Consider the following 21,201-nt stretch of genomic DNA (forward strand, 5'->3'; position numbering starts at 1 on the left):
CATCCATCCATCCATCCATCCATCCATCCATCCATCCATCCATCCATCCATCCATCCATCCATCCATCCATCCATCCATCCATCCATCCATCTACCAATGGATCGATAGGTCACCAGTTCATCACTGAAATGCAGAGACACACAAGGATAACAACAGTGCTATGCACTCGGATTTAAGGGTCATTTAAATAAACTTTTTTCTCATACTATTTACTGATATTTAATTATATAAGTAAATTATTACTTCAATACACAAGAACATAAGAAAATTAAACATTAAAATTTAGACGACTTTTGTGCAGCTGAACTGCCTTTTAAAAAAATTTTTACCCCCAGATTTGAGGCACTCCAGCATGGTGTTTGTGGGGCTTGGTTGAATTTACGAGCACAGTTGTCCAGGTCAGAAAAAAAATAAAAAATAAATCTTAGCATTAGGCAACCTCCAGGTGTGATCAAATTACTTCATTCATGCGCCACACTTGTGGCCGAGTATTGTACCTAATTGTTTTTGTTTGATTGTTAAGTCCTGCATTGATCTGCTTACATTGGGTGCCTGGTGTGCTGAGGACTTCTCTGTCAGTAGATTGGGATTTGGACCGCCGGGTTGTGCGGCATGTGACAGAATCAGCAGCACAATATCCGCGCCGGTGGCCGCACACTGCTCGAGTTGTACTTCCAAGCTGAATGAAAGCATTCGCTGCACTGCCGTCCTCCACTTCCATCCCCATGTGACGAGGAGGAATCAGGAGAGAAACGGACGGTGGGAACCAACGGAAAAGTGTGGCGCTTTGTTTTGGGCCACATGATTAAGGGGAGACAGAGGTGCCATTGAAGAGTGTGGTGATGAGCAGCAACTGTTGGGGTGATGGTTCACTTTCAGTCCAATTTGTCTACCTTACATATAGAATGGGTCTGGATGTAGTTTGTCACTTATGGATCTTCTTGAGCCTTGGCTCACTACAACTTCTGCTGTCTGAAAGAGGCATATATAACAAGATTTGTTCATAGTAACTGGAAATACTTTTGTCATAGCCACTTTTCATATTCGATCAGCCTGATCTCTTTCCAGATCCCCATCAGAACGTGTTGTCCTGAAGGAATAAGAAAAGGCAGCTGACCTCACCGCATTTCATCAGTATGTGCTTAACGTACATTAATGAATCCAAGTGACCGGATTCATTGCACTTGGAATCTGGATTTTCTAGGTTCCCAGTCAGAAGTGAGACAAAATGCTTCCTAAAATTGAAAATATGGCATGGCTGATGTACATGGAATATGGTGAAAGTTACATGCATGATCTGTTTTTTAGCACTTCTACTAGGAAGTAATGGGTTGCCAAACTGTGACCCACAGTTTGGTCTTTATTTGGCAAATAGACAAAAATTTTAAGCCACAATGAGATGCTTCTGTTATGATTATTTCAAGACACTACTGAGAATGTTATGTCTTAAAGTGGAAGTTGGCTAAGCAGAACACAGGCAGCTAAATGTACTCTATAGAAAGTTTTTGGACTTGAACTAATCTCCAACTTGAACTCCAGATCAGAGGTTAGGAGAAAATACTGATTTGAGGCGCTCCAATGGCCTGAATTTGGTTTCAGTGTTTTGAAAATATTATAAATTTTACTGAGCTCGGTGATTTCAGGAGCTAACTAAATACCCTAAACTAATTAGTAATATTCTCTTTTTATATAGCTTTACTCATAATATAATTTTTTTTCTAGAACAATAAAATATTCCATCTTAATCTCGCTTTCTGTAAAGCACTGAGGTCAACACAAGCAGGAGAAAAACTTTTCTGAAAAAGTTTTTAAGGGTCCATGAAATACATTTTTAAAAATCTCACAGATTATTTAATTATTCAAATAATTACACACATTTACCCTGTTTTAATTTAGCAAAGCAGTAGTATTGAGACTTGGTTAAATTTCATAAAGCTATGATAAGTAACGTCTTCTTGCTGCCTTCGAGAGAGAGAGAGCGAGAGAGAGAGAGAGAGAGAGAGAGAGAGAAAGAGAGAGAGAGAGAGAGAGAGAGAGAGAGAGAGAGAATTGAGTTTTCTCATACTATGACTATCAAGCTGTCTTTATCTGTCAGTGAGAACTCTGGCATATGCCTTCAAGAGCTGAATCAAATTTGATTTTGCTCAGAGAACAGTATTAGCCATGCCAGCATTAAGTTATTGCCCAGACGGGCACTCATCACCTTGCCTTTTTCACAGAGAGAAAAACAAAAAAGGAAAAAAAAAAGTGTGATCTCATCCACAGAGCTGAGATTACATTCACATCTAGCCAACACTTTGTTCTCCATCACAGAAGGCTGTTGACACAGATGTGAGAGAACAGAAACGTGTTAACCTGTCAAATGTTAGAGGCAACTCCTTATTTTCTGAAGAAAAATCTTTATTTGCCTGCTGCCTTACTGCAGTGGGAAGCGTGTGAGCGTCGCTGTTGATTTACAACAAGGCATGTTGGAGAAATACATTTTATGCAAAAAAGAAGAAGCACATACATTCATCATCACATTGGCTGAACGCTGTTTTCTCTGTAGGTTGTTTTTCCAAATATAGAGCTTTTCCCAGTTATTTGGGACAACTGGATGAATCAGGAAGTATATTCCAACCTCAAATATGGTTTTGAAATAAAACTAATTACTACAGATCTGTGGTATTTATACAAATAACTAACAGCATGTATGTATGTATGTATGTATGTATGTATGTATGTATGTATGTATGTATGTATGTATGTATGTATGTATGTATGTATGTATGTATGTATGTATGNGTATGTATGTATGTATGTATGTATGTATGTATGTATGTATGTATGTATGTATGTATGTATGTATGTATGTATGTATGTATGTATGTATGTATGTAAAATAAATGGCTAATAATTTGTGATTTATGCATTTGTTTGCACTCTTCTCACACATTTAGCAGTCCTGTATCTCACTTCACTATTCCTGTACTTTCATATCTACTTGTGTTAGTCTGCTAGGTGATAAATAAATTTTTATTTATTTTTCTTCAGTGTATCTGCTCTCTGTTTATCTGCTCTTTTGAGATATCACCTTGTGTGATGTAATCACACAAGGTGATATCTCAGATGTTAGAAATATCTGCATCTTTTTTTTAATTTGTGTTTGTTAAACACAGGCTCATAGCTGATAAAACTGAATATTTATTTCACTCTTTGTCTTCGGTTCAGGTTTCTTTATTAACATTTCTCACACGGGTATCATACACTTGAACACTGTGTGGTATTAGTTGTGAAATCACAGTCAGTCTCATGCCTTTAATCACTCTCTTTAATAAAATTGTAGCAACCATCTCTTGCTATCTCTTCTTTACATGCATTTTGACTTTGAGAGTACTTCCGCTTTATTTATTCACGTTTGCTGTGGCGTTCCTTACTTAGATGTGGTCAGCCAGCACTTTACACTGAAGCAGAATAGAAACGTTTCTTTTAACAAGGCTGCAGAAATATTCATTTTACATTAAATATGGCAGCTTTAACATGTGCATCTTTCACCTCGTTACATTACTGTTTAGGATTTTGTCACAAACTCAGCCACCGGTCCAGGATTAAAGCAACCACAGCTTGGTTTCCTATACTGTACAGCTGATGAAAGCAGCAACATGTCATTCACCTGTATTTAAACTCCAAACTCTTCTCAGGAGGTATTTGCGTGTAAAACTTGCACTGTCTGCATTGCTTTAAAGCTGGTTAAGCATCCTTATGTATGCAGCTCCAGTTTTGCTCTTGTCTGCGGGGTGTCAGTGTTAAGAGTTGAGCCAGAGTGACAGGAAGTGTCGTGTGCTGCTATAAATAACCCCCCGTTTTCAGTGAGTCACCGCCGTGCTGGTGTTCCCACGCGGGCCTTTCACGAGACAATTCGTGCTGCCTCATCTATCTATCACTCTTTTCCTGGGTTGATTAACCTCGTGGTGTTAAGATCCGTGACCTTGGAGGTGCTACACGCCATCCTGGCATAGGGCACAGAAAAGCAGACACATCAAAGCCTGGAGGAGAAAATCAAAGAGTGCTTTTTATGATTTGAAGTAGGGATTGCGCTTCCTGGTGCAGAGAAGTAAGAATATCAAAGTCAAATTCAAAGGAGTCCACCCCCAGAGAATTTTCAAAGTGTAATACCTGGCTTTGCCAGAAAAATGAAGCCTTTGTGATAACTGTTAATTAATCTCTTACATCTCTGTAGAGGAATTTCAACCCACTCTTCTTGTAGAAGTGTTTTAATTCAGACAGATTGACGTATTCTTTAGACTAAAAAAACCCTCTGAGATGGTTTTCACAAACACGCAACTTCTTTGTTGCGTCAAAATGTAAGACCTAGTCCACTGGGTAAAAATTATTATAGTGTCCAAAGATTTATGTGCTTTCAGTCTTTTCAGTCTTTTTGATTCCATTACTTTATCAATGAGTCCAAATTCATTGATAAAGTATAGAAGTGTTCAGATGTCAGCTGATTACAGTGAATGTTTCCATCACTTACTAAGGACTGAATATGCAACATCAGATAGTTAATTCATTTTTATATTTTATACAGCATCAACTTTTTTTTACTTATATGACATCCTTCATGTTATCTTTAGCATATCTGATTTAACAAGGAAGTTTTTCCCCCCCAGTTCTAATAAAAAATAATCATATTTCCATAAACAGAACACAGGAATCATGCATTATTTTATTTTCAATCAAAATCAAAGTAGCTCACTTTCTGTTAAGAGAGAATGCATAGTATGCATGGAAACAAGGAATAGTTTCACCTGTTTTGACGGAAGAAATGCAGACGTCTATGTACGTTTCTTGGTTGTGCCCTTGTAAATGCGGTCTTCCTTCATATCCTGCCAGTTTGGTGTTTTGTACATTTCACTGTTGAAAGATCTCACTCTGAGCTGATGGCGTGATGTGATAACAAGATTCAAGAGAACATATGAAGCCTGCAGTGTTGGCAGCTGTTCAGATTGTTGAGATTCTGCATCATTAGAGCTGGCCGATGAGCAAAGGAAACTGAATAAGTTGAAAAACTGGAAAAAAATTGATAACAATGTTCACAAGTTTACTTCATAGGCTCAGTTTTTATGATTGATTTTTGCAAAATCAACCATCATCTCAGTGATTTCAAGAGAAACAGCTGAACTAAGACTTTAAATAAAAGTCAGTGATCATCTCTGTGAGAGCAACACTCAAATGCTCCCTCAGATTGACATCCTGTATGCGACTGTAAATTCTGACGTGCGCGTTTCATGGCAGCTAATAGGAATCCCTGAGACACGGAGTGTCTCGCAGACTGAAATACAAATCTCCCAGTCAGAAGTTAATCTGTTATTCTCTCCTGCTGGCTAATCACAGTGGCAGAGGAGGCGGGGGAGAATGAGTGAGATGGGAGGACAGAGCGGTAGGGAAATAGAGATGGCAAAGCAGTATTTAATCTAGCACAGTAACTACACCAAAGCTCATTATAAGTTAGCTCATAAGTTATAAACGAACTTAAAAATCCATGTTTTTGTTCTGTCCTCTTATGAAAAATAAAATAAAAAAAATAAGTAAAAAGAACTGAGGACCTATACAATTTATTATACATTTATGTGTTTTTGTTTTGTCATGACTCATTTTTCTTTCTGCAAACATACAAATATTTCTATAATTTATGTTTTGAGATGGTTATTTTCTGGCTATTTTATTCGATTGCGCTGCTGCCTCATAAAGCTCGTTCTCACCGTTGCGTCTCTGTCATGCTTGCGTGTGCCTGTGTGTGGCATCATACGTGTTGTTGTCACTGCTTAGCCTGGTGTGAAGAACCAGAACACCACGGCAGATGGCTGCTTGATGCGCTCAGAGAATGGTTACCGCTTATTTTAAGCAGCTGCCATTGTAATTATGTAGCACATGCAACAAGCACTCAAACACAGCTTTTTTTTTTTTCATATGTGACGTGATGCAAGGTCAAGCTTTCCTCTCCTCTGCAGCTATTTTTAAGCGGGAGTGTTCGAAATGACCTGGACGGGTTTTATTCCTGATTTCCTGCCTCAGTGAGATGATCTCTAATCTGATCTGCTCCATCATCCTGAATGTCCGAGGTCCTAAATCTGAACCCTTTCGCTAAAATTTCAGCTGGTGGGTTTGTTAACTGCTTGTCAGCAGTGTTATAGAGAAGTGAAATCTTTAAAGCTGCATAAAATTGCTTTTTGAGAGGGAAGATGAGCAAATATCTTTATGCTTTGTCTTTTATTGTTTCGGTGCGTATTCAGTGAGTATTGAAGACTTGCATGACATACGATAGCAGGTATAGGATTGCTGGGATCAAAAGCTTTAAAATTACAAGTTAAGATGCTGAAGTGAGTGATTATTCTGACCTTTTTGAACACATTTAGAATATCTACAAAAGCAATGAAATAGACAAAAACAGATTAAGGGTCTCAGTTAAGAAAGCTTTTACATCCACATGTCTGCTAAAATGTCATCAAGCAGTGGCAGAAGAGGCTGTATTAGAGAGATTACTGATGGTATTACATAACCTGCGCACCCCCCTCCTCCACACACACAGACACACAAAGCCACACATTTAATTACAGTATCAAGCTATGAATAAACGGCAAGGACAAATGAAAAAAAAAAAAAAAAACTAAATAAGTGTAGGAGTGAGTCAGCATGAGCAGCGTTTTATAGCACAGGTGTCACTTCAGGAATAACAATGAGAGAAGCCGCCTGGCTCCGTTTCCCTCCATGTGGGATGACGTCTCTGCAGAGCTGCTTACGTCAGAGCTGTAGAGCTGAGGCACACATGCTGATGCTCTGAAGGAGAACTGGAGTGAACCTAGCTTCTGCTGTTGCTGACATAAAAAAAAAAGATTCATCTTCTCCCTACAAGAGTCTTACAGTACAGGATTATGACTTGGGAGTTAAAATAAACATTGGGAGAAAGTCGTTTTGCCCATCTGGTGTATCTGATGTGTAGCTGTGGTGTGTGTTGGTTTATTTTATTTGGAAAATGCATTTAGTTGGAACATTTTTGTAAGGAAAAATAAACCTGCAGTGAGAGACTAAAGATCTTATGGTCAACTGAATCATAAAATGGGTTTTATATTGTGTTTTGTATCTAAGAGGATGAGGATAAAAACTTGATCTCAGTGATCTGAGAATCAGGATTTATTTAAAAATAAGAAGCCCTGTGTTTTCCTCTGCAGCCAACCATGTTTTTATATGCCATAGTGTCTACAAACACGGTGTCACCCTGCACTATTCAGTTCGTCCGTACAGCCAGACCCCTGTTTAATACCCCAGTCCTTATGCGGCTGGTGCACTGGATGCCAGTCGCTGTCTCTAAATATCTTATAACATTCAAAAATAGTAGTTAATCTAATTTAGATTTTCTATTTAGGGATGCTACATCCTCATCCTTTTTTATCTTTGTGCAGTTTGTCATCTGGCCCTCAGTGCAGCACAATTATTTTTGCATTAACTATTTATTATTTTTTTATTTTGTTTGCTTTCAGTTTATTCAATGCAACCTGAAGAGTTTGTTGTACTCTTCCACACTATACATTTGTCTTCTGTATTTTAAAAGACAACAATAAGTACTTAAACACAACATATACATAATTTGACAAAATTATCTATTCTGGGGGAAATATCAGGCAAACACTTTGTGACATCACTGACTGTTTTTTTTGTAAAGTCTTTTTTTTTTTCCTGCATCATAATTAATACGTTTTTGGCAGACGGTTTTTTCCCCTTATGACAAGCGCCACTGGTCTCTGAGAAGACTAAGCTCTGTCATGAATTCACATAAATATGGACAGGTTTCCCACTAATTCCCTTCATAGTGACTCATTTTAATGTGGGGATCTGAGTTAGTGCAGAGATGTTAATTATTAGCCACATTAGCAGCATATCTGCCTCCGTCAGATGTAGAAGGACACAGAAACTCACATTTGCCTGCAAACACCTTCATGAATTATATCTGTTTATATAGTTTCCTGCATCCTCATCCTCTTTTATCTTTGTGCAGACCTTGTGTCTCCTTCTCCAAGAAGACGAAGGCATGTTCTTGCATTACATAGTGTCGACAAACAGTAGACAGTCCTGCATGATTTAGGTCATCTATACAACCACACTATTGTTTCACATCACAGTGTTCATGTGGCTGCATGTCTGAGACTCAGTCATGTCAGAGCTGCCTCTTGTCTTCCCTCTTTATTTTTTCATTAAATGTCTTGTCTCTTGACGGGATGCTGAGGAGGCAGTGCCGTTAGTTGAATCAGGTGTTGTGGAGTAGCCAAGTAGCTAAAACATGACGGACAGAGGGCCGGGACGGAGAACTAGTTTAGATCTAAGTGTCAATGTGTTAGGATAGGCTAGATCTAAGTGTAATTAAATATTTTTGACAAGAATAGTTTGAGCTATTTTACAAAGTTGAATAGAGACAAATTAACTTCATATACACGTCACAAAATTAAGAGTTGTTTCCTTTTCCTTTCACTTCACAGTTATGTGTTACTTGAGTTGGCCTACAGCGTAAAATCCCAATAAATGAGGAGTCCAAGAAGCATTAATATTTTTTATAAGGGATTGTAATCTAGGAAATTGCTGTTTAGTTAGATTTTTTTGTATACATTTTTTTACCTACTTCCCCTCTGTCTTCACTCAACCTTCAAGCTTTCCGAATTCCCTCAATGAATGCGAGGTTCTGACCAACGTGTATTTTTACTCAGCAGTCGTGTATTCTCTTAACTGCTGAACATAATGATTGCAAAAGACACAACCCAGGCCAATCATGCCCTCTGTTAGAAGCACCAGTGCTTGGTGCCATCGAGGAGGAGCCGGGCAGCTCATCGAGTGTTGTCCGTCAATGGCTGCTCCAGCCTCTCTGTGATTTGTGGACCTTCTGAGTGGCAGTGCGGCGCTGTGCGGTGATTTGTCCCCACGAGGCCGGTCCGGCCTCGGCCATTGCTGCCGTCAGCAGCTATGCTACAACTCCGCGTGAAAGCAGTATGCTGGCATTTGCTGAATTCAAGGTGGCGTCTTTTCAATTAGGGAGTGAAATACCTTTTCAGCCTCTCGAGTGGCCCGGCGAACTACAGCCAAGGGGCCCTGGCAGCATAATGATGCCTGGCACAATAGTACCACTGTTTCCCAACCGGTTCCCAGGAAACCACACAACATGTGCCATTGTGCCCAGTGCTTTGCTGCCCGGCCACGTTGCCCAGCTTACCCAGGGACACCGAGAGGTCTGTGCAGTGAAGCTCACAATGATGTGGCCGGTAGGTTTGGAGGAGCGCTAGGTGAAGATCAGGGGTGTTTCACCTCACAATGCAGTCAAGGTTTGGGGGATATTTCCTCCCGGATTGAGCTACCTTGAAAAGAGCAGGCAACGAAGTGAAATAGGCCTGAAGGAACAAAGGGCGGCAGAGCTGCTGCCAGTAATTGTTGCATTGAGAACCCTGAACATTGTGGCTGCGCTGAATCCTCCACAATAAAAGAGGAAACCAAGAGAAAAGGGACAAGCAGAGAAATGGAGGCACAAAGACAGCTAGAACTGGTTTGTAGCTGGTCCTTACTGGTTCTTCTCTTTTTATCTCACCACTGTGGGGGGAGTTGAACCGTTTGTGTGTTCCTTCTCTGCAGATCCCAACATGGTCACCATTATGGCCCCTGTTTACGCAGCACAGCAAAAAAAGATCATTTAGGGCCAGCCAGTCAGGGGGGATTTAGTCAACGGCATCTAGGAGATACATGTCACTAAGGCCTTTCTGGGCCCCTCAAGCCGGCTGGTCAACTAATGCAACACAACAGGATACCCAGGAAATGAAGGCCTGATGCAAAGCCCAGTGTGACACGTCAAGCTAAAGGCTCTATTTCCTCTAAAGGGGTGACCTGTCACTTAATGTGTCAATTATTCATGGAATTTGCCAAAACAGCCATTCACTCTCTGCTCTGTATTGAAAGTGGGAGTTTACTGAGTTTTTGGGATAGTTTACACAAACAGAAGCTTTTTATTTCTTGCAATCACCCTTTATTTTGATTTTAATTTCACTACAAAATCTGAACATCCATTCTACTATAATTAGTGCACAAAATAGTAACAAATGATTTATTTTTATAGGTGGTGGTGGTGTAATGCTGTGGGAGACTTTTTCTTGATCCACTTTGAGCCCCTGAGTTCGTTGTAGTCCAGTGGTGTCCAGTTGTCACTAGATTCTCATCAAGGAATCATTGAGCCATTTACGGTTTAGCATAAAATGTTTAATATGGTCATCACCAGGCCCTTCCAAGCATCCAAAACTTTATTGACCATCATCTTTTTGCTTAATTGATCTATGAAAACATTTAACTTATCTCTTCTCAACGTTTCATTTGCTGAAAGGTTTGAAGTCAATTAACAAAATCTCTAGAATTTTTCAAATAACTTCCTTAATGTAACTTTTCAGTAATACATTCCATTAGGTTTTATCCTTCCGTGTGTTGGGAGACGTTTTCACCTGACATCCAATTATATGATTTCTTTTTCATTTTCTCTTAGTGCCTGACACTGTACGTCCGAAATGCTAATTGTCTGTATTTTTCTCTCTCACTCAGATCCCAGGAGGAAAATCAAAACATTGGCTTCAAAGCTCTTACCACTGTCAGGCATTCATACTTTTCAAAGGACAGAATATTATTTACCTGAGGAGACATGAGTGAGGACAAACCAGCTGAGACCGTGGAAAATTCCTCAGCAGAGGTCAACGCTATTCCAAACGGGAAAGGCCATGAACCTGGAGAGGAGATCGCAGCATCTGCAAAAACACCTTCTGCAGAAGACTGTGAAAAGTGAGTGTTCCACATAACTGTAGTGTAGATCAATGTAATGTGAGTATAAAAGTCATTTGTAGGCACCCGGGTTATGCTAAAGAATTTAATTGCTGGTGTTTATCTGACGAAATGTAATGTTTATTACTGTTTCATAATTGGTAACTACATCGTGAAATATGCTATGCAAATAGACTTAACTTGACTTAATAAAAACAAACTAAAACAAAGCAGAGAACAGATGAAAAAAAATAGTGAAAAAAAAACAACAGCACTTAAACAGACGACAGTGTAGCATAAAAAGAAAAACGTAGAAAACAACAAAAATCCGTCAACCACGACGGGATTTTCAGCAAAGACCCTAAATGAAGTGCTGCTTGGCACAACACTTAGACTTCAGCTGCTGACTTGCTGTACTACAATTTGTGCTTGATAATGTAATGAGATAAGTGCCCAATTATCACATCAGGTTGTCCAGCTTTTTTCTCTTTTTTTGCACTGTTGGTGTAATAGATGGTTCAATTAAAGTTCCCCTCTCTGGGATAGAGATGATGATGATAATGTAGCTTTTTGTCAATGTGTTTATCATATTATGACTGTGGGTGTTGTTTTCCACTTTGTGCTCTCGTTGGGTGATGGATGACCTCTCTCTACAGTACTTGTAGAGAAACTGTAGCCAATAGCACCCAGAATGCTAGGTATGTATAAAATCATCTATAATGAGAATAGTCAATTTCACACTGATTAGTTTTGTGATAACTGTTGCACTTTCTGTCTTTGTGGTGACCAGGTGACTGGGGAAAGTACTTTGTTATTTTATCTCTTTAAACTTTAATGCACTTTCATGGGATTTTATGTAATATGCAAACACAAAGCAGTATCCATCCATCCATCCATCCATCCATCCATCCATCCATCCATCCATCCATCCATCCATCCATCCATCCATCCATCCATCCATCCATCCATCCATCNCATCCATCCATCCATCCATCCATCCATCCATCCATCCATCCATCCATCCATCCATCCATCCATCCATCCATCCATCCATCCATCCCTTAGTGGGGTCAGGAGGGTTGCTGGTGCCTATCTCCAGCTAACGTTCCAGGCGAGAGGCGGGGTCACCCTGGACAGGTCACCAGTCTGTCACAGACACAAAGCAGTATTGAATCATTAAGTAGAAGAAAAAAATATTCTGAATTGACCCCCATTACTTTACTTTACTGCCAAAAAAAAATTAAAATGCAGTCCAATAAGTTGCCTTCACAGGTTTCTTAATTAGTAAACGGAAGTTACCTGTGTAATTTAAAGTAATTAAAAATGTAGCTATTTTGTTGAGGCCTCAGAAGTTTGTGAACGTTAGTGAACAAATTATCGTAAACACCAAGGAACACAGCAGACACGTCAGGGATGTAGGTGTAGAGAGATTTACAGGGTGGGATTATAAAATAATTTCACAAACTTTGAAAATCTCTCTGTAATCCATCAAAGAAAATAAGTGGATGTTCCAGCTGCAGTTTGCTTCAGGTTTTAGTTACTGCAGGCATGTGAAGGAAGGTGGTCTCAACAGATGAGACCAAAATGTAACTTTTTGTAAAATCCTATGGTGATTATGACTGGAAACAGAAAGCGTACCTGTCAGAGCCTGCACATCACTTGAGTCAAGGGCAGAAGTTCCTCTTCCAACAGGGCCGACCAGAGTAAAACATATTAGTTTAGAGCACAATAATGTGTCAAGGGCCTAGTAAAAGTCCAGATCTAAGTCTAATGTAGAATGTGTCATGACATGAAAATTCACATGTCATTCACACAGATCCTCTCCATCTTATATGACTGAACTTAAGGTACAGTATTTTGGAAAAAAAAGAATGTATAAAGAGTTTAGTCTCTAAACATACTTGCAAAATCCTTGTAGCTTTAATCTCAGTGAAAGATAATTTCACAAAATTGAAAAAAACAAACAAAATTTCCTCCACCTGATAGTTATAAGATAATTTGGTTTTGTCTATCATGTAAAATCCCAGTAAAATCCCCTTCAAAATTGTGGCTTTCTTGTGACAAAATGTGGAAAAGTTCAAGGGATGTGAAGATACCGACACAGATGTGTCCAAAGTTTACCCAGAATTTGCTCAATTAATAAATAAGTCATAAAAATTCCCCCAAAAAGAAGAGATAGCTTTTGAATGATTTTTTTTACAAATCTGTGTTTGCAGTATGCTCCATATTCTTACAGCAGTTTCCAATCTTTAGTCCTCACAGAACTGAAAACACAGAAGCCAGCCTCCCGGAGAACCAGGAGTTCTTATCAGGCGCCGAGGATAAGAAAACAACGCGCTTCACGGATGTGAGTTAACACACATCTCAGCCTCGGCACGATCCCACTCCTCACACAGGGATGTCTGCCGAAATGCAACTAGCCCCTGTTCTACTTTGGTTGCAGTTTGAAGGGAAAACCTCCTTTGGGATGTCCGTCTTCAACCTGGGCAATGCAATCATGGGAAGTGGGATTTTAGGACTTGCATACGCCATGGCCAACACAGGGGTCGTCCTGTTTCTGTAAGTCACGCATTAACAACGATGATGATGATGCATTAAAACCCTAATTGGATTGGAATTACTTTCTGCGGCTACACTTGCTGACTTACAGCTCCCAGAACTCTGATTTATTTTCAACCCTCTGAGAGTTTTGCAGTGTGAGTTTGTGCCAGACATAAATAGCTTCTAAATGGAATGTAATCACCTTGTATTAACCCTCTAGCAGACATTATTAATGACAAAGAAACTGGTGATACTGGGTACATTTGATGCTTAAGCACAAGCAATAATTTATTCATTTCATAAAGCCAGTGATTGCAGTCAAAGGTGTAGAAAATAATGAGTTTTAATACATTCCCCTTTGATTGATTCTCTGCTTTGAGTCAGTCTGTGTGCATAATGAATTAGCAGCATAACATTTAAAAGTCTGCAGCATAGCAGGCTGGTGCAACAGATTCATGACTTTGGGGCTTTTGACCTTTAAGGAACATGCCTCACCAGCAGCAGCTAAACATTTTTTATTCTTGTAGCATTTCAGTTTTATTCTTTGACATGAAGAGAGAAATGTCAAGCATTCTAGTTTGCTTGTTTTCTTGCAGACTGTTGGCTTTTAGTGTGCTTTTTTTCCTGCTTTTGATGCCTATTAACTGGTGACACAACAAATAGACAAATGGTATTTACGTGTTAATATTATGCCTGGTCAGTGTAGATGTTCAGGAAGGTTACACTCCTGTTGCTGTCATGGATTTTTTTTACTCCATGTTCCTCTGACAACAAACCCCCCCCACCCCTCCAAAAAAACGTTCATGTTGGTGTCAGTAAAAAACGAATGGCTGGATGTTTATGGACGTCCTTGTGTTTTCTAAGCGTGACTCTCCCTCAGCAGCAATGCACCATCTTTTTTTTATTCTTCGCAATGGCGTCATGTTATGACTGGGCAGAGGTTGGAACTGGTTTAATCAGGCATTTCAAAAATAGTTTGAGTCTATTTTTCTTGCTTATAATAGTGAAGCTAAACACAAAGTTCCAGCAACATTTTGAATGTTTTCTGACTCAAGATTGGTAGTAGTATGTTTTTTTTGTTGTTGTTTATTTGTAAAAAACTGAATGTAGCTGAGGAGAGTTAGCTTTTTGTTATTCCAGATTCACATCTCCTCTGGAGAAAATGACAGGCTTGTTTAATATTCAGAAACGCAATCCTGAAGGATGTGATTTGACCTCTTCTTCAAGGCAGTCTTGTGAAGAGAGGATTTCCCCCTATGGCAGAAAAAGCTCCTTATTTTGATCTGTGTAGTGTGACTGAGGGTTTTCTGGATGTTAGCTGACTGAACTCTGTCACCGAACGGCAGTAGTTCTGACACCAGGCTAGACAGAAGCTGAAAATAATCCCCCAGTCATCTGGGCTACATTATATATTAATATGATCACGTGTTAATTAGCAGTACGTGACTTTGTGCAGCAGATAGCGTGCGCTTGTCTATCCTGTTTCAGATGAAAGGCTGTGTATTTGCGTTTATGTCGGATCTTGTTTTAAACAATAGAGTAGCCGCTGAGAGGAACAAGCAACAAGTGTGACATATTTGGCTGAGAAAACTGGCAGATTTTCTGTGTTTCTCATTGGACAGCAGGCATCAGATTGCCTCTTTAATTTTCCCCATTATCCTTCTGAACCCCTGGGCTGCCCTACTAAAACAGTCAGAGGACCAAAATAAAATATTAGCTTAAAACCCCCCCAAAAAATCAAAACGTCAACAGTAACAATGGCCATAGCGTACATTTTGTCATAGTTTTTTTTTTTTCAAGCCACTGAAAAGATTGCCTTGAGCAATGCATTGTCTATGTCGTGATCTTTGAAGGATTGTTGCAACTTTTAGTGAGCAGCACCAAAAAAAAACTCTGTTTATAAGATATTGCTATTGACTGACACTTAAAGATGGGACAGATTTACGTAAATATTTTCTATCAAGAAAATATACCAAAGATACATTAACTTTATTATTTATTCAGAGTGGGCAAAATGTTAAGAAATGTTTTATACTTACTGCCACATATCCTGTTTATTATTTTGGTCAACCCTATAGCATTTCACAACATTGAAGACTCAGGGATTTTGACCATTTCTTATAGGATTTAAAGAACTGAAAGGCATGGAAAAAGGTTGAGTTTAAACTGTTTCTGTGGTGATGTGACATGTTTTGAATCACAATGACCTTTGTCAAAATAGGCCCACATCACTTTCACCCATTATTTCTATTTTCATTGTTAGTCCCAGGATTTTATGTAAAATCTCAAGCATTTTAGAAAATTCCTGATGTCATAAACTTGAGTGCTTTTCTGTCAAAAAGCTCTGTCAGAGTTTCATTTGGAGCTTTAGTTTCTGTTTTAATGAGAAATAAAGATTCTCTCTATTGCACTTATCTTTGATATGATAACAAATCATGTTATTCTAGACCTGAACCTGAGTCACCATTAGCGTCCGAACAATTTCTGTAAAGGTTTTCGAGGCAGAGTGGGCTCTGAAGGGCCACTTCCTCCAGGGGTCGAACCCCGTGTTTTAGCACAACAGGTTTCCATTATGACTAAATCCATTAACAACGGCTCTGATATGTAGCTTGCAAATCTACACTGGGTTGTTTATTTTTTGCATTAGAAGAAAAAAAAAACCAAAACCATTTCAAAAAGATTGATCACCAAAAGCAGTTTTATTTTTAGTTTCTTGCATCAATTTTTAATAACTTTTTGAGTAACTTAAGAAATGGTAGCATTTCTTAATGCTACCATTAAGGATGGTAGCATTGGGATAGTTTCCCAAATTGATCTTGAAGTTGTACTTTCTCTTTTGTGTGGTTTTAATGACAAATATTAATAAGATTTTATGCAATTATTAACTTAAAAGCATTAAAAATATCCCCCACACCTCCTCTACAAGTGATTATTAATAATTTATTTTAAGAACAGGGACGCAGTCACGGTATGTCCTGCTGTCATGACCTTTGTGACTCCTGGTAAACTGAACTAAGCGATAGGATTTTGGGGTTTCCAATCAAGCTGAAATTTATCAGATGTCTCCAGGCATCACTCACTTCAGTCATTTTTTCTTTACTTGAACAAACATTTGCAGTGTTCAAGTATTTGTAGCACCTTTTTTTCAGCTGATAATTAATTATATTTAATACACGAGTGCCCTTTCTTTGAGATTTCTTCTGTGGGTGTGTGGTTTGGGTCAGTGGTCCTGGTTCCGAGTAGGAATGCTGTGGGGTGGAATTTCAGCGGGTCGGGCAACATAGACCCAAGTGTGTCAGTTTGTCTGAGTGTCAGCAGATCCGTCTTCCCACTTCTACTTGACTGATTGACTTCAAACCCCCCAGTCAGCTAAGCTTTCTCCCACACAGTTTGTAGAAAAAGAAAATTGTTTGGCGGCCAAGAGTTGAAGTCGCGGTGAAAGACAGAACCGCCCGGCCTTTCGAAAGGGAGAGCGGGGTTGAGAGAGTGTTTGTGTGGGATTGAAAGTTAATGTTGCCAGTAGTAAAAAAAGACAACAAAAGACAAAACAGTAAATGGTTGGAATGAGGTGAACTGGGTCAAAGAATGCCAGTGGATCAGAGAACCATTCATGAAACGCCCTCGGGCCACGGGTTTATCCCAGGAGTTAATTTCAAGTTCTCTCCTAAAGATTTCGCTCTAAATCACAAAAAGAATCAATTCTGGTCACGCATTCAATTGGTACTTTATTAAATATAGATGCGATCAATCCTTTTTCATATTACATGTGTCTTTACAAAATGTCTCAAAGTAAATTTTTCTTTTTTAAGTTGGTGCACTCTGAGATTATTTTATATTTGCATCAGAATGCAGGAAATGAATGTAGTGTTGAAACGATTAATTTGATTAATTGTCATATTATTGAAGTAGCCGTCAACTAATTTAGTCGTCAATTAAAGTAATCAGCAGATTTCTACGCTGTATTGATGTAAAGTCAAGCAGAAATATGTTGATGTTATCAGTTTCCTATCAGCTGCAGATTCATCCTTTGCTGCAGATGATCAGGCGTCACTAAGGGAACGCTATGATGTCATGTTTTATGGAATAAATGTTTATTTCCTCATTTAAAAAATATAGATTTGTATCTTTTGATGTATTTCTAATATTGTATATAAAAAAAGGCCTCAGTGGTTAATGAAGAATCTGCTGTCCCAAAGTTTTCTTCCGATTAAAGTAATTGATAGAATAATCAATTATTGACAAAAAATTTTAATAAATGCAAACCCGCTGATTATGAACAAAGTAAAGAGAGGTTCTCTGCCTCGAGTAAAAACAGCTGAAAAGGGAAGTAACGTTGGATGTATTTTTCCACGTCGGCTGAGTAACGGAGAGAAAGCTGTTCTTCTCTTTTGTGTGTTTCTTCTGTCCTTTAAGAGCCCAGCTGGTGTGTTTGTGTGTTGGTGACAGAGAGGCTTACGGGGTGAGCTCTGTGAATCAGCTGGACCAACAGTCCAGGAGAGCCGCAGGGTTTTCTCATCTCATACAATCTATATGAAACACATTACGTCTGAACTGCAGCTGTTTAAATAACCTGCAGTGAATCACATAGTGTAAATATTCAACAGGAAGGCTTTTTAATTTTTTATATCTAGTCCTACGTCTTAAGAGCGAGTGAGTAGTCATTCTGAAGTTTCGTTGAAGTGGTGCTAATCTCGATCTGTTTCTGGCGGTTTCAGGTTGCTCCTCACGGTGGTCGCAGTTCTTTCGTCATATTCAATCCATTTACTGCTAAAGTCGTCTGGTATTGTAGGTACGTGAACATCTAAAGTAATCTGATGTAAATGAATCACAAACATAGTTATACTTAACATTTTTTTTGTTGTGGTTGCAACACGGTCTCTCTCTCTTGTCTTCTGTTTGTGGTTCAGGTATCCGTGCGTATGAGCAGCTCGGCTACAGGGCCTTCGGGACTGCGGGGAAGATGGCTGCAGGTATCGCCATCACGCTCCAGAACATTGGAGGTGAGGTCCCTCGCTGGGCTTTTGTAAAAGAACAGCTCTCTTTAAAAAAAAAAAAAAAACATTATGCAGACTTTCTTGTAATAATTTAAAATGGCTTTAGACAATATTTAACTAGGATTTCTCGGATTTATTTTGTTAAGCTCTCGCTTAACCATGATCTCTGAATCATCCAGGCTTAAACGGCTCTTAAGCTCCGAAGATAAACTTTTGTTATCTCTGTAGGGGCAGCCTGTCACACACACAAGTTGTCCCTTGTTTCTGTGGTTGATTGCACAAGAAATAGGCAACACATTTTGACTGAAATGCCACAAGATTTTAGAGACAGTAAGTTAGATCCTAGCTGAAAACCAGGCATGCCATAGAAGACTAGCAGGGCCACAGAAAAAACTCGAAAATATGTTTATTAAGTATAAAAAAAACTTTGCTTTAGACATTTCAAAGCTTTTTTTTTCTGCTGAAACCAAAATTTTGTTGCTTGGTCTCACTGTGATACCGGAAACATAAAATCTGACTTAATCTTCAGATTTCCAGCAGACACCTAAAGGTTTAGGCTCAAAGCTGAATTTCCTCCACCTTGACCCGAAGTCTGGCTCCATCCGAAGAAGCCCCAGAGCGTGATGTCTAGTGTCATTTTTGTGCATAACTTTAAGAGTTTATTTATCTATTTAGTCTGGATAAATAAAAAAATAAAGTAAAATTTGTTTTGTACTTTCAATTCCTGCCAGAAGGTCCTGCAGTCCCTTCAGGTTTCTTTCTTATCTTGATAGATCTTAAGGAAACCTCCACTTTTAGTAATATTGATTGTTCCATATTATGTCCAATTACTAATGACATTCTTCTCCTGACTCATACATTTGGACAATGACATCATTTTGTGATCCTTTGCAACCTCTCTGCAAACTATGGCTTTAGCTGAAAGATACAAATGAGTAAATATCCGGAAAATTCTACCAGCACAACTGAACTTTAGTTCTATAAAAGATGCTGGACTTGAATCAAAAAGCAGTTCAAACTAGTATTAGCTCATGCACACTTATTCAATTTGTTTCTCTGCCAGTTGGATATTACAGGATATGTAACACATTAAAGGTGGAAATATATGCAATTATTCATAGCGTTTTTATGTTTTCTGTCTCAAAATATGTGGTGTGCAAACTCCTGTTTGTTTCAAAAGGTGAAAAAGCCAACATTGTAACTTTATCTCTTTCTGATCCACAGCAATGTCCAGTTACCTTTACATAGTCAAGTATGAGTTCCCTTTGGTAATCCAGGCATTTCTGAAGGTGGACGTGCCTGCAGGGTGAGTGGCTGGCACATGATTTATTTTATCTAAAATAAATACATGAAATGCAAATTGTGAACAATTCTGCTGATAGAATATGCATCGCTATAGCATTTAGTTCCCTACATTTTCCCCCTGCATTTTGTTAAGAGAGAGACCAACACGGAGAATTGTGAAGCAGAATGAAAATGCTACATGGTTTTCATCTTTTTGCTACACTTAAAGTTTGGTGGGCATTATGATTCAGGGTATGCACAGCACACCTGTCCCAATCTAGAGATGTACATTTTTTTCCCATTCTTCTTTGTAAAATAACTCAAGCTCAGCCAGACTAATTAGAAAAAAATATGAGAACATTGATTGATTGATTATTGAACAATAATGTGCTGCTTTGTGTTGGCGTCTTATATGAAATAAAAGTGGTTATTATTCAGAGCTCATTTGTGGTTATAAAACGACAAAATGTAAAAGTCCAAAGTGAGTGTGTGAATACGTCTGTATTTCTTAATTAGCTTTTTTCACACTCTACATGCACATAAATGACATTAAGGCAAGAAAAGCCCGTCTCTGAATCACGCTTAATGATGAAAGAGCAATCTGCGAAAAGGAAGTGAGTCATCCCATCGGCTCCCTGTGGAACTGGACAGAGATTTAATTGTAGACCGAAGAATCCTTCCGAGCCGTGCCAGTTGTTGGGCCCGGTGCCACGCTTGGAGCAGCTGGTGTGAGAACAGCTGTGATTGTGACCCCAGAGAGGGTCGAGCGCCAGGTCCAGTGAGAGCGATTGCATCAAAACGCAGCAAGGCTGAAAATGTAAACTGTGGGATATCACTGCTTACTGCAGGTGGCCTAGGAGACAAACAAAACCCGCTCTCATTGTGACTTTGCTCCAGTTATGGAGTATCTGCACCTTCTTTTCGTTTCTGAGAATGGTTACACAACCCTGTGCTAAGTGGGTCAAGAGTTTCTTGGAAGTTTTTGGGTAAACAGTTTTGGGTCCTTTGTTTTCAGCCGATCTGCGCCAGACTCAGGGAGGAACTTTGCACCTGCTGCTGCAGTATTTTTCATGGCAATGTTTGGACAGATCAGTACCACTGTAGTGGAAGTGACAACATACATGCGTATGTGTATGTTGAACGCAGTGCGTTCAACCTGTTATCACCGTGTGGCTGTGGGCAATGGTCAACAATCATTGTTTATCAGAGATAACAAACCAGGTCGCCCTGGTGGTGTCTCGTCCTGTCAGAGTGTGTGGGTTTGTTTCATTTAATTGCATAGGAGTGGGCTAAAACATCAGAAACATCTAAAAATCAGCGTTATTATGAAACAAAAAACACGCACATACAGTGGTTCAAAAAAGTATTTAGTCAGCCACCAATTGTGCAAGTTCTCCCACTTAAAAAGATGAGAGAGGCCTGTAATTTTCATCATAGATGTACCTCAACTATGAGAGACAAAAGGAGAAAAAAAAATCCAGAAAATGACATTTTCTGATTTTTAAAGAATTTATTGGCAATATATGGTGGAAAATAAGTATTTGGTCAGCTACAAACAAGCAAGATTTC

At 39.0% G+C, this 21,201-nt stretch overlaps 2 protein-coding genes across 3 annotated transcripts in view; one reads left to right on the forward strand and one right to left on the reverse strand.

The window, feature by feature from the left end:
• LOC103465269 (uncharacterized) overlaps window positions 1-8,972 on the reverse strand; it is a 24,057-nt gene extending 15,085 nt beyond the window's left edge. Inside the window, exon 1 of the mRNA XM_008409920.1 lies at window positions 8,907-8,972. Within this exon, the coding sequence (XP_008408142.1) occupies window positions 8,907-8,972 (66 nt within the window). The remainder of the gene's footprint in view (window positions 1-8,906) is intronic.
• Window positions 1-21,201, forward strand: part of LOC103465227 (sodium-coupled neutral amino acid transporter 3-like) — a 38,892-nt gene that overhangs the window by 4,281 nt on the left and 13,410 nt on the right. The window contains exons 2-8 of one of the 2 annotated variants that reach the window (XM_008409862.2): window positions 10,601-10,834; window positions 11,470-11,511; window positions 13,067-13,160; window positions 13,257-13,372; window positions 18,070-18,143; window positions 18,262-18,354; window positions 19,573-19,654. In XM_008409862.2, coding sequence (XP_008408084.1) covers window positions 10,698-10,834; window positions 11,470-11,511; window positions 13,067-13,160; window positions 13,257-13,372; window positions 18,070-18,143; window positions 18,262-18,354; window positions 19,573-19,654 — 638 coding nt within the window. In that variant the 5' untranslated portion in view covers window positions 10,601-10,697. The remainder of the gene's footprint in view (window positions 1-10,600; window positions 10,835-11,469; window positions 11,512-13,066; window positions 13,161-13,256; window positions 13,373-18,069; window positions 18,144-18,261; window positions 18,355-19,572; window positions 19,655-21,201) is intronic. The other variant, XM_008409863.2, reaches the window with a different exon arrangement.

The sequence above is a fragment of the Poecilia reticulata genome, linkage group LG5 (genome assembly GCF_000633615.1).
Source record: "Poecilia reticulata strain Guanapo linkage group LG5, Guppy_female_1.0+MT, whole genome shotgun sequence".
In the NCBI taxonomy this organism is placed as follows: domain Eukaryota; kingdom Metazoa; phylum Chordata; class Actinopteri; order Cyprinodontiformes; family Poeciliidae; genus Poecilia; species Poecilia reticulata.